This window comes from Dasypus novemcinctus, chromosome 4, assembly GCF_030445035.2.
Source record: "Dasypus novemcinctus isolate mDasNov1 chromosome 4, mDasNov1.1.hap2, whole genome shotgun sequence".
In the NCBI taxonomy this organism is placed as follows: domain Eukaryota; kingdom Metazoa; phylum Chordata; class Mammalia; order Cingulata; family Dasypodidae; genus Dasypus; species Dasypus novemcinctus.
Genome location: NC_080676.1, coordinates 62,039,844 through 62,053,590, shown reverse-complemented (window position 1 = coordinate 62,053,590; position 13,747 = coordinate 62,039,844). Strand labels below are relative to the sequence as shown.

Sequence of the window (13,747 nt, the reverse complement as noted above, 5' to 3'; positions counted from 1 at the left end):
GTTTGAGTTCTGTTTTCAATTTTGGGGGTATATAGCTAGGAGTGGGATCAAATGGTACTTCTATGTTTAACTTTTTGAGGAAATCACCAAGCTGTTTTTCCACAGTGGCTATACCATTTTATACTCTTTCCAATCTGAAAATGAAAAGAACAAAAACTGGCCCTACAACCTTCAACTCCCTATAGCTACTGCCCTATCCTATAGCTCTCCTCCCCTTCAAAGCCAGTCTTCTAGAAAAGAAAAAAAAAACTGCTACATTTGCATACCCTGAATCTCTCCCCTTCCCATTCTCACTCTTCATGCAATCCAGCCTGGCTTCTGGCTTTATCACTCAGGCCAGGCAGTTTTTGTTAAGGCCACCAGTGGCCTCCATTTCCCTAAAGAGAGCAGATGCTTCCCAGAGTTCATCTAAATTGGCCTCTCAGCAGTGTCTGACACTGCTGCCCACCCTCTCTTCTCTCTCTGTTTTCATTACCCAGAAGCCTCCTATGTAGGACTTCTTCTTTCCTCCTGCTGCATTCCCTCTCTAGGGCTCCCACTCAGCCCTGTTGTTTCAAGTGCCACAAAGATACAGGTGATCCACAAACTCTCACCAAACCTTTCCACTGAGCTCTAGCTACAGACTGTATCAGGAACCACATTTTTTTATCTCTACTCTCCCAGCACTCAGCACCCAAAACTCCTTCTCAGCAGCTTCTAGCAACCACTAACACAAGCCAGAAGTAGGGCAGCACCCTTGGCCCCTCTCCCTTCACCTGTCACATCCAGTCCAATGCCAAAGCCTGTTGCCTACACATTCCAAAAAACCCCTCAAAGCCATTCTTTTGGAGTGTTAACTTTCACCAGTACTCCATTACAAGCTTCCAGCATTTTCAGCCCAGACTATTGCATGAGCCTCCTAACCGTGTCTCTCCATCCACTGTGGTCCCTCCAATCAGCTGTCCAGATCAAAGCCTGTGTTGCTTACAAAATGCAAAACTGATCATGACATAAAGAAGAAAACCTCTTAGTCCAGCACTATGGCTTGGCTCCTGTTTACCTTCAGCCTTGTCTCTTACCACCCAGCCCATACACACTCATCTCTCTCTAGGTCCTTGCACTCTATCCTCCCTTCCACACTTGGCTTTAACTATGCTGTTGCCTCTTCTTCTCCTATTTCTCTCTCACAGCTTAAGTATCACCTCCTCCAGGAAACCTTCCTCAACAGGTCAAATCTCTCTCAACAGGCTCTTCTATCATCTTGCACCTCTCCTCTGTAGTTCTCTATTGCAAGTTTACACTTCTTTTATGATTGATTGTCTCTGTATGCTCCATGAGATCAGGGGCCATGTCTGTTTTGCTCACCATTGTGTCCTCCACTCCCAGGCCAGTGTCTAGAAAAAAGAAATAGCAAGAATAGCTAACAATGCTATATGTGCAGTCTTCCTCACTTATGCCTCACAACAACCCTGTGAGGAAGGTACTATTAACCTCATTACAGGTGAATACACTGTGTAAGTATAAGTAACTTGCACATGATCATTAAGCGAGTAAGGGGCTGAGCTGGGTTTCAGCCTCAGGCAGTGTAATGGCAGAGTCTGTATACTAACTACTTGACTCTACTCAAGACTGTAGATATTTGTTGAATGAATGAATGAATATATGAATGAATGAGGTGTTAATAAGCATCTCTCTTGGTTATTTAGATACCATCTTACACAGAAGTAGAAGTAGAAGTCAGGCATTAGAGCTACTTAAGATACTTTCCAGGTCCTTATCTGTTGTGGCTGGGCATGAAAACAGAAAGGAGGAAACTGGTCCCATCCGCTCTACGTGACTTTTTAGACTTACCAGTGTCTGAGCAACCATGAAGTTCCAGTCTGATTTGCCTCTAAAGGGCAATACAAATCCTTTCATGTTCCTCGCCCCCACCCCAGCCAGACCTGTTTTTAGTGCCTCCTTCACCTCCTAGGCATCTCTTCCCCTGCCAATCCTACATTCTGGGATGCTTCCCTATTGCTATTTCTTCAATCCCACTCATTTTTCAAAGTCTAGCTCAAGTACCATTTGCTCCATTCTCTTTCTCCCCAATCCATTTCTTTTAATCTTCCCTCTTATAGTAGAAACAAAAATAATGTAAACATCCAAATTACAAAGTTGAATAATAGACACTGGAAGCACAGACAGGGTACTGAGGAATACTACATTGACGGAAAGTGACTTCAAAAAAAAAATAAGGGGTATTAGAGGAAGAACAAAAAACAAGATGGCAGCCACTTACAAAGAAGTTAAATTTCTCAGTCACTGTCCCCAAATAAAAGGGTTCCTGTGACTTTGGGCATCAAATAAAATGTAAGCTATGCAGGAAGCAGCTTCTGCCCAGCTGGTGAATTCCTGGAGGTTGGGAAATGAAGAGGTCACACTATCTGAGAGAAACAGAGAGGTGGAGCCCTACAGAGGAGAAACACATATTTTGCTGGGACAGTGCAGAAAGGGCATTTTGAATCACTTCCAGAATTCACTCCATACCCAGGAGACCTAGAGAAGTGTACGGAGATCAAACACCAACAGCAAAACACCCATGGCTCACATGCTCACTCAGTGGTTGAGTGAGGTAAATGGGTTTGTGACCCTATCATGTTAGGTTTGCTGTACTCCAGATTTTTTTCCCACTAATTAAATCTATTGACAGAACCTTGTGGCACAAGATTTAGCCTGTATTTCTCAATTTACCCATTAGTATTGAGAAAGCAGTATGCACTACCTGGAAGTAATTCAGGAAACTAATTACCTACAGGAATTCAGGGAGCAGTATGTTTATTCTAGAGCCAAATTAAACAGAACCACACTGTTGATAATGTCTTATAAAACTTGGGTTAGCATTTTGCAGCCTATGAGGCACTCTCACATGTACTGCTTAGTTTACCTTTCCCAACACTCTTCACTCTGGAAGTTCCTTGCTCTGTTGCTTCTTATATAACACTTCAGATCTGATCTGGTGGCTACAAGGACAGTGGAACTCTGCTTTCGCTGGACACTGGACATGAACGCAGATTAATTCCACAGAGTCTCTTTCAGGAACACATCGCTGGGGTGTGTTCTTCCTCTTCTCCGGTGAGGAATCTGGGTCTCAGGAAGGTGAGGGACCTCACTAAGCTGGCAGCCTTGATATGCTGCTCATAGATCCCCTCCACACTACAACCCGCCCACACCACAGCCCCTTCCTCTCACTCCATTTTGTCACGGAAGAAATTTTTACCTGAGAGTTCATCAGGCGAATGGTAGTTTTCGTGCCCACATCTTGTTGGAAGTTGGCTGTGGGTGCCCCATTAAACCTCATCACTGCGTCATGATCATCTACAACCACAGGAAACAGAAGAGGTGATGATTACTAGCAATATGCAGAAACACAGAAGGACTGGATGGAGAGTGGGCAGGAGAAAGGAGAGAATGCAAGAGAATAATGCTTTCCAACCTTTATCCCATTGTGATACAAAGAGGGGAATTATAGTATTTGTACAGTAAATCTCACAAACAAAGATGACCACCTGCCTGCCTACCTACCACTGCATGGACCAAAGGTGTCCATATCCTGGCAGATCTGAAACCCACTCAGAGAGACCTGTGTGCCTAGGCATGGCAGAAAAGTGAATGTGGATAGTGTCTGCTTATAGTAGAATCACTATTCTAATTACCAAAGAGGAAACCAAGCATTCTCTTGGTATCACCAGTAAATAGTATTTCTATCCCTGTCCATAAACTGAAGATACTACCACATTTTGGTCTATTCCACAGGTGCAAAGCATCCCATCGTACTTTGAAAGGTGTGCAGTGCTATGCAAATAGAAGGAATTCACCAGAGCATCTGAGACAATCCCCTTATTTAAAAAAAAATAATATATATATATATATATATATTATTTTTTTTAAATAAGCACTGAAATAATGTCCTAAATCCAGCCAAGATCAAATGGACCACTTTTTAGAAGTATACTCCCTTCTTAAACTCCTTGCCCTTGCAGCTGTTTAAGCAGATTTCAAAAAACTTGGAGAGTTTCTCAAATTTCTCAACCCAGCCTTGACTACTCTGATGAGGAAGGGAACTGGTAACTTTTAAGGTCCATTCCAACTCTTAGACTCTGTAATCCTAAATGAGCTCACCCTAACCTTACTTGATCAAGCAAGCTAGGAGAACCCCACTAACACTGGCACAAAGATTTGTGGGGCAACCCAATCCTCTGTCATTCTGTATGGTTTTGGGTTGTTCTTTATCCACACAGGGGGGATCGGGGGTGGAAGTGGGCATTTAGCACAGTACAAGATGATCTGCAAACAGGGTGCCCAAAGAATTAAAGGATGACAGCCTCCCACTTTATTTCAGTTCCAACACATGAACCTTAGGAACTGGACATTTCATGCACAAAAAGAACAGAATCCTACCCTCTATCCTAGGACAAAATTTCATTTTGTCTGACCTCCTAGGCCTGAAGTGAAAAGCAAACTAGAGACAGAGGGTGCTGACTGAACAGGGGTGAGGATTTTGGCCAACAACCGATGGTTACTCTGCAAGGAGAGACCAGGGAAATAGATACCCCAACCTCACTCTTCCCTCCCCTAGGCTTGTGCCAGTGAATTTATTGACCAGTCCTAAATAAAAGTCAAAGGGCATGGATGCTCAGTCCACAAAGATCCAGACTTTCAACTTCCCACCACCCAAGGTCAGAGAAAAAAGGGTAGAGTAGATTTAAAGAGGCAAATGGAAAACACAGTACAGAAGACTAAGGAAAGACCCTTGGTGTCAACTGTAAGAAAGAAGAATTTTTTTTCCTCAATTTTACTGAGCACCTAGTCTGTGCCAAGCACAATTCTAGGTATTAGGGACAATGGTTGTAAGCAAGAAAGACAAGGTCCTTGCTCTCAGAGATCTTAACATTCTACTGCAAGGAGAGAAACACTAAATAAGCAAATTAACACAAAGATAAGATAATTACAGATTGTGCTAAGTACTATGATACAAATAAGCAGAGTTGTACAACAGGACACTGAGGGAATCTCTTTTAAATAAGGGTGATGGGAAGTGGACTTGGCCCAGTGCTTAGGGCATCTGCCTACCACATGGGAGGTCTGCAGTTCAAACCCCGGGCCTCCTTGACCCGTGTGGAGCTGGCCCATGCACAGTGCAGATACGTGCAAGGAGTGCCGTGCCACGCAGGGGTGTCCCCCATGTAGGGGAGCCCCACATGCAAGGAATGTGCCCCGTAAGGAGAACAGCCCAGCGCAAAGGAAAGTGCAGCCTGCCCAGGAATGGTGCCATACACACAGAGAGCTGACACAACAAGATGACGCAACAGAAAGAAACACAGATTCCCAGTGCCGCTGATAAGGATAGAAGCAGTCACAGAAGAACACACAGTGAATGAACACAGAGAGCAGACAACTGGGGGGGAGGGGAGAAAGGGAGGTGGGGGAAAGGGGAGAAATAAATAAATAAATCTTTTTTAAAAATAAAATAAAATAAAGAATAAATAAATAAATAAAAGGCACCAGAGCAGAGTGGCTTCATCTGATGGCTTTTGAGTCAAATTAGACATGGCTTCAAATCTCAGCTCTTCCATTATCCAGCAATGTAACCTCTTTGAGCCTGCAATGTTAGCTCAACGGTGAACTGGCAACCAATAAGTGTACCCACCTCACAGGGTCACTGGCATATTAGGCACACAGCATGGGCAAAATAAGCATAACTCTTTTTGGTCAGTGTTTTTAAAATATACTATTGTTTGAAATGAAAATTGCAACAAAACTAAGAAACTTTATACATATAAGGAAACTATCAAAGATAATTTAAAATTACACCGAGCCCACCACTGACCAGTTGGTGGGAAAGCCATCACCCCCAGACCTACACAGCTTGCAGTACAGTACATCATTACAATCTCTTTGGTAAAGATCTTATAATGGACAAGAGAACCATAGGGCTTATTTTACTTTTGGTTTCCTAGTCCTACCCCTGAGGACCTTTCCCCATTGGAGGGCAGTAGTAGTCCTTTAGTTATCTGTACACAAACCTCATTAGCAGCACTATTTGTAAGAACCAACAATTTGAAACCATCTTATATGTTCAATAGTTGGGCAGAGTTTGACAAATTCTGGATGTCATGGGAAGGCTTTGGGCCTGGAATGGGCCTGCTATTCAGAAAGCCTTCAACAAATGGTAATCTCTTTTTCCGTTTCCCATTTGTATTCCAAGTTCATTTTTTGTATTGTTGATGAATGCATGAATGAATCAAATAAATGAATGAATGCCTTAAAATATTTGTTGAACTAAATGCCCAATAAAAGACAGAACATTTGAAGTGTAACATGCAACTAATGTTTTCATTAAACCTTTTATGCCATGCATTTTAAAAAGCTGTAGTTCTAGTCATAGATATCAGGCTCTGTCTCAAAGTTCAATACAGTTCCACCCAGGCAGACAATAGAAGAGCAACTTGGCAATGAAGAATCAGCTAACAACCAGGTTATTCTAAACATTAGCATTTCAGAACAAAAACAGGAGAGAGAAAGAAATGCAGTATATTATGGATGAACAAAATGAATCTCGGGAAACGGACTTTGGCCCAGTGGTTAGGGCATCCATCTACCATATGGGAGGTCCGCGGTTCAAACCCCGGGCCTCCTTGACCCGTGTGGAGCTGGCCATGCGCAGTGCTGATGCGCGCAAGGAGTGCCGTGCCACGCAAGGGTGTCCCCCGTGTGGGGGAGCCCCACGCGCAAGGAGTGCGCCCGTGAGGAAAGCCGCCCAGCGTGAAAAGAAAGAGCAGCCTGCCCAGGAATGGCGCCGCCCACACTTCCCGTGCTGCTGACGACAACAGAAGCGGACAAAGAAACAAGACGCAGCAAATAGACACCGAGAACAGACAACCAGGGGAGGGGGGGGGAATTAAATAAATAAATAAAATCTTTAAAAAAAAAAAATGAATCTCACTTAGTTCCTTGAAAATTAAGTCCAAGAGCAACTAAGAAGTCAAAAGCAAAAGTCAGGTTAGGACTGGTCATCTTGGCAGCTTTTACTAGTAATTGCTGCCTATTTGGGAAGATAAAAAATACGATTTCACCATTTCTTTCTGCTCTAGAAAATCCAGTTTTGTGTTCACTTTTCTTCTACGGAGAACCTGTGCTTGGCTTCAGACCATTTTTCCTGGCAGTCACTTGAAGGAAATAAAAAAGAAGACATATGATGTCACTTACTCTGGTACCTTCCAGAGCCTGACTGAAGAGCAGGCTTTCTGTGCTTTGTTTTCTTTAGCCTGTTTCATAAATAATGGAAAATACATTCTCTCAAAATAAGGCAAATAAAGAACCTTAAGCAAATTCATAGCTCTTGGTTTTTATACACGTTTACAAATATGGGCAGACTTTATATCTTTATTAACTGTAAAGGGTTTCAAGTAAAGCAAATTCTGACCAGTGATTCTTAAACTTTTTTGGGTCACAGATTCTGCTGAGAATCAGCCAAAAGCTATGGACTCTCTCTCTGGAAAAATACACAGGCAAACTCACATACACACATGTTATACACATCAAATTCATAGATATTTTTGCACATTAATTTAAACCCTGAAGTTGGTCCATGGCCCCCATGTTAAGAATTCCTGCTTTAATTAATTACTTTCAAAGAAAAGAAAGAAAAATTGCCCTGGTAGTTAAGACAAAAGAGATGATTACTCCTTAACTAATTAAGCAAAATTATAGAATTTCAGGGACCTAAAATGAAATAGAGATCTACGACTTGATTATTTTTAAAAGGCAATTGTATTCTTTCTTACAAATGAGCAATGTTCCATTACTGGAGGTACTAATGTAGGGAGAGGGAAAAAGAGATGTAACGTGGGGCATTTTCAGGACTTGGAATTGGCCCAAATGACATTGCAATGACAGACACAGGTCATTATATATTCTGTCATAACCTACAGAATTAAGTGGGATAGAGTGTAAACTACAGTGTAAACTATAATCCATGCTTAGTGGCAATGCTCCAAAATGTGTTCATCAATTTCAATGAATGTACCACACTAATGAAAGGAGTTGTTAAGTGGGGAAAAGTGGGAGGCCTGGGGAGTGGGACATATGGGAATCCCTTATATTTTTTATGTAACATTTTATGTAATCTAAGTATCTTTTAAAAATAAATATAAAATACATTTTTTAAAAAGTCAATTGTAGCTTTTTGCTTATTGGTAGCAATAAGCAAACTCTTTTCAAACGAAATCTTCTGTAGAACACCAATACTAAAAATAGATAAAACAAAGCTGTTCTAATTAACAAAGATGGTAGGGACCCCAGGTCCCCATTCTTTCAGCGACCCCTGTAACACTCTGACTCCACAAAAGACCACTGAAAACCACTGACCTGTGCCCACTCCACTGGTCCACAGAGTGACAAGTGGACCCCTTGTGCCTAGTTCCCATCAGCATACCCAGCCATGCCCAATGAGCACTGGCTGTTCAGATAATAACCTTCATACCGTGGAACCTACCTATTTCTTGGCCTAGTTGGGAGGACTTCAGGGATCCTGCCGAGGAGACAACGGCGCACTTTTTCCAAGGCCCAGCCTTAGTCCTGATGTTCTCACTGGGCAGGTAACCTTCCCACTCAGAGGTATTGAAGGGAAAATCTGTGGCCTCTACCATGGACACATTCACGTGATCCCGGAGGTGGCAGTACAGGGCTTCTGCACTGAACTTGACACCTGGCCCGGGCCCCTTATAGGATACTTTGAACTTGTTCATGTTCAGGTAATTCCTCAAGATCTTCTGTAGCCTGGGGATGAGGTTTTTGGAAGAGCTATCCTTGTTCCACACCTGGAAGGAGAACTCTGGCTTGGCCTTGGCTGAGCTCCTGAGAGTACTGACCGCCTGGCTACCCCCGTGGGGGTCCTGAGTGCTGCTTGAGGACAAAGACCCCGTGGTCAGTCTCTCCAGACTCCTCAATACCTGAAAATCCTTAGTTTCCAATTTAAGGGAATCATAGTAACCCCCTTTCTTCATTTCCTTCCATATGCAGATGACCCCAAACAGAAAAAAGGCCAGGAGGCAGTAGCTGAGTTTTTTCTTTAGATTGATGTGAATCATAATGAAAGGTGTGTTCAGGGAAGCCACTCTGTCCTGAGCAGGAAAACAAGCCTAAAAAAAAAAAAAAAAAAAACAAGAAAAAATGATATAATGAAAATCCATCCATAAATGGCAACTGGCATGAATATAGTGATGGGCTGAGCAATGGATTTAGAGTGAGAAGACCTGAATTCTCACCCTGGTCTATTAAGGAACCAACTATGCGACCTTAAGGAACTCAAAAAATTTCAGCATTAGTTTGGGTTTTGAAAGTAGAGAGCAGTCCTTCTGACATTCCCATCTTCCACTCTGACCCATAAACATACACTATATCCTTTCTTCATTCCTTTTTATGCTCAGAATCTTAGTTTTGTGCTATTGTACTCTAGGTCCCTGGCTGCACTCTCAGCTTCTTAGTCAGGAGCCACATCTTACACACTGTTCACTTTCTAGGGCCTGACACTGTCTGTTAAGTGAATGCATGCACGCTTGAAAAATAGGATGTAAAGGAAGGGCAAACTGATTGGTCTACCCCACCAGAACCTGATCTCCCTACAATCTAACATCCTTTGAAAGTGGTCAAAAAGAGATATCTCACCACAAGTGATGTCATAGATTTATGGTCAGTCTCTTTAAAAGCTGTGATGCTAGAATTCTACATTTTTTTTAAATTCAGTTTTATGTAGTACTCTGCAAGAGTACTATCAAGGGCCCCCCTCATGGTTGAGGATAGAAATCTTGTCAAGACAGCAGAAATGTGACCGATTAAGGGGGTAAAAACAAAAACTCATTTGAACAAACTTTATGTTCTTTCATTTAATTTTGCCATCACCAGGGTCACTGTGATGCACAATTCTAAGGATAGTTGAATATGAGGGTATCTCTCAAGCTGTTCAAAGAGGCCCTGACTATAACTAGCCATGAAGGTATATTATCATCTCCGCTTTCATAGATTAGCACCTGAGGATCTGACAGGTTAATGGTTGCCCCGAGGTTCTAATCAAAGTGCCCTAGAGTCCATATCCATGTCCTTTTCACTACATCATATGTATAACTGATCAAAGTTCTAGAAAATAGATTTCTCTGCACAAATAGAGCCCGAGTGACCCCCTTTACATCTGGGTAAAGGCCTACTTTGTTTTCTCAGTCTCTATTGCATAACTGAATGAAAGATGGAAGCACTTTGAACTCAAACAATGCCTCTCTCCTTTGTAAAACACTAAATTCTTTCCTTAATCACTGGGTTTATGTACCATAATGAGTCAAAATAATTGCCCCCATGGTTTTGCTAATGCAAAAATGTTCTACAGTCCCTTCCCATGGTGCTCACTCCCAAATATATCAGGGATAAGGTGGGAAGAGTGCCGGGCTGGGCATTCACGAAACCTGAGTTCTTGCCCCCATTCCTGGTGACCTTGGGCAAGTTTCTGCACCTAAGTTTCTGTAGACAAAGAATTTCTGCCCTATCTCATCCATGGAGTATTGTGGAGGTCCAAACAAGAGGGTGATTTTAATGGTCTTTGAATGTGGTAAATGTCAAGGCACAGGAGATACTCTGAACACAGACAGGAGAGCAGCACCTCAACACAAGGACAATGTGGGAGCAACATGAGACGAGAGATGGCAGAGTGGAGCATGGTCTCAACTCATCTCCCTGAGCTTCAGGCTCTTTATCTGAGATTCTTTAATTTAACTGAGATCCATACTACTTTGAAATCTACTGGCAGTACTTCAAAGCTATACTTCCTACCACTCCAGACCTTAGGAACTCAGTGGCTCCGGGAATGATGGGCTCTTACCTCTGGATGCTGAAGTTTTAGAAGGAAATGTACACAGAAGGAAAAGAAACAAATAAGAGACCATTAAATGGGAGGGGCTTTATTGCATTATCAGAAAAATAATAATCAGATTTCTTCAGACACCTAACACAGCTAATCATGACCCTTTGGCAACTGGCAAAGAACTAGTGAAAAAGGGAAAGTAGCATTTAAAGAGGGCCTACTATGTGCTTGTGGTGGTTTGGCGCTATGTACATCAATAAAACATGCTATTAAACCTAATCCATTCCTGTGTGTGTGAGCCCACTGTAGGTAGGATATTTGGACATTAAGTTTCACTTAATGTGTGGCCCAGTTCAATCAGGGTGGGTCTTAATCCTAATACTGGAGTCCTTTATAAGTAGAATGAAATCAAAAAGAGAAAGGGGAAACCACAAAGGAGCAACCAGAAGCTAAACATCAATGGAACCCAGAAGAGAAGGGAGAGGCCAGGGGGGGCTGCCATGTGCATTGCCATTTGACAGAGAACCCTAGGACCAAGAATCACTGGCAGCCAGTCCTGGAATGCCTGTCATTGGAAAGAAAGCATCACCTTGATGATGCCTTGATTTGGACTTCAATTAGCCTCAAAACCATGACCTAACAAATTCCCATTATTTAAGCCAAACCACTACATGCTTGAGCAGTCAAGGAAGCTAAAACAGTGCTATACACTTTACCTGCAATAACTAATTTAATCTTTGCCATAACACTATTGGATAAATATTTAAAAACCCCATTTTAGAAAATGAAACTGAGGCTGTTGCATAGCAAGGTTACAGACTTCTCCTAAGTCAACAGTTAATCAGTGTTAAAACAAGTATTCCAATCCAGATCAGTCTGTCTCTAAAGTTCATGGTCTTTCCACTAAAAAAAAACAGTGAAAAGTCAGTGTTGTGCAACAGGACTCAGGAATCAAGGGCTCTAAGAGCTACAACCTGATCTGTCAGATAATTGCAGGAAACCATCAGTGCTGTGCTAGCCTTTACATGTGTGCATTGTTTAAGCATTCATGAGGCCCTTTCATATGAATTAGATATTATGAGACCAAACATAACCCCAAGAGACAGGGAAAGCAAATTTTATTAACTTCATTTATAGTTGAAGAAATTGAAGCTTTAGAAATACAATTAACTTTCAAATTTGGACAACTTGGAGAAGTGTTAGGACTTGAATTTTATGTGTACAAATGAAAGGAAACTAGGCAAGGGAGTCTGTATTCACTTTCTTTGCAGCTGAGGCTCAGAGGGGACTGGTGTTTGGCAGACTACTTACAAGCTTCCTGCCAGTACCTACCCTGCAAGGTTGGGTTTCCCACAAAAGAAGAGTTCCACTGAACAGCCAGGCCAAATGATACTCCTGCAACCCACAAAGAGCTTCAGCCTTCATGCCTTGTGCCCCAACATGGCCTCAGAACACCCATCTGATATTTCACATCAGGGCACATATGGGACCCCTGATACCACACTGTCTGTCAACAGGCAGGCATTTCTGATCATAGGCACACAGAGCTTCAAGACACTTTCTCATCTCTCAAGTTGTTCCAGTGAGACAGGTTGAAGAAGATTCACCTAAATAGCCTCACTGAGGGAAAAGAATAGCAAACTTTTCTCCACAAATTGTTTCGTTAAACACACGAAACTTTGAATTTTCCAATCACCTCATACTCATTTCTTAAGCCTCCAGGCCTCTGCACTGAGGCATTCTCTCCCCTTCTCCATTTGTTCGTCACCTCAGACCGCATTACCTTTCTGCTCTGGGCAACCAGTGGAGCTCAATTTCCAGACTCCAACACTACCCCTGCTCCTCAGAGATTCAAGTGCTCGTTAGTGTTGGCTTTTCATGCCTGACTCCGCTGGTAGAGGTGAACTCCTCCTGACATTATTTCTGAAACCTCAGGACCCCAGCACATTGCCTGAAACTGGGTGGGTGCTCAGTAAATGGTCACTGGAAGAATGTGACTACATCAGTGGATCCTTGCAAACTTCACAAAGCTTCAAGAACAAGAATAGAATAACAGCTCGCATTATCACCTGCAGAGACTAAGCCCAACATGATTCCACAGAAAGAAAATTTCAGCCAAAAGAAGGATCCTCTCCTGAGTTCACTACACACTCAATCCCAAATGCAGTACTTGGCACATAGTGGGTGCTCAAAAAAGGTTTACTGAATTACAGAAAATTTTCACATCTTATAGCTTATAGAAATGTGTCAATTCCCTTTCCCTTCCTCAGTGATCCAGAGGTTAAAGAGGATTGAAAAAAATGTATAAAGTAGATGAAGAAAACATCAGAGCTATAGCTGGACATTGAGAGCATGTGTTTCCTTGCCAGCACACTCCACCGTACCATTTCTTATTCTGAAATGTAGCCCTGTGCTGCCTCCATAGCCCATGCCTCTGGGAGATTCTTACCAGCTGCTGGTGACTAGTGCTGCTGCAACTGCTGGTTCTCCAGGTCCTCAGGAACTAGCGCTGTTATCCATGGAAGGAATAATGGGTCTGGAGGCTAAAGTTCATTTCCTCAGCATTATCAAAAAACATCTGCAAAGGGGGTAATAAAAAGGGTTAAACATTAACAAGATAGAGGGGGACATATTCTGCTTGTTTTTAGCATTGGCCCAGGCCTGAGTTATGGTTCAACATGAGGAAGTCTAGTAGACTCAGAAAAAGAAAGTGACCAGAGCCTATTTAACAGGTGCAGTGTTCTGGATCCCTAAAGAGCACTGAGAACCTAGAAATAGACCAATGCTACCTAAGAACGTTAAAGCAGGCACCACAATAAGAAAGGATTATTTAATCAAGGGTCTTGGGATAAATAAGAGGGCAAGGGGAAGGATTAG

The 13,747-nt window shown here is 42.4% G+C and overlaps 1 protein-coding gene across 6 annotated transcripts in view; it reads right to left on the bottom strand.

The window, feature by feature from the left end:
• Positions 1 to 13,747, bottom strand: part of ST6GAL1 (ST6 beta-galactoside alpha-2,6-sialyltransferase 1) — a 139,655-nt gene that overhangs the window by 24,917 nt on the left and 100,991 nt on the right. For all 6 annotated transcript variants that reach the window (XM_004473684.4, XM_058295522.1, XM_058295519.2 and 3 more), the window contains 3 exons: positions 13,320 to 13,448; positions 8,516 to 9,161; positions 3,239 to 3,336 (listed from right to left, as the gene is read on the bottom strand). In XM_004473684.4, coding sequence (XP_004473741.1) covers positions 3,239 to 3,336; positions 8,516 to 9,110 — 693 coding nt within the window. In that variant the 5' untranslated portion in view covers positions 9,111 to 9,161; positions 13,320 to 13,448. The remainder of the gene's footprint in view (positions 1 to 3,238; positions 3,337 to 8,515; positions 9,162 to 13,319; positions 13,449 to 13,747) is intronic.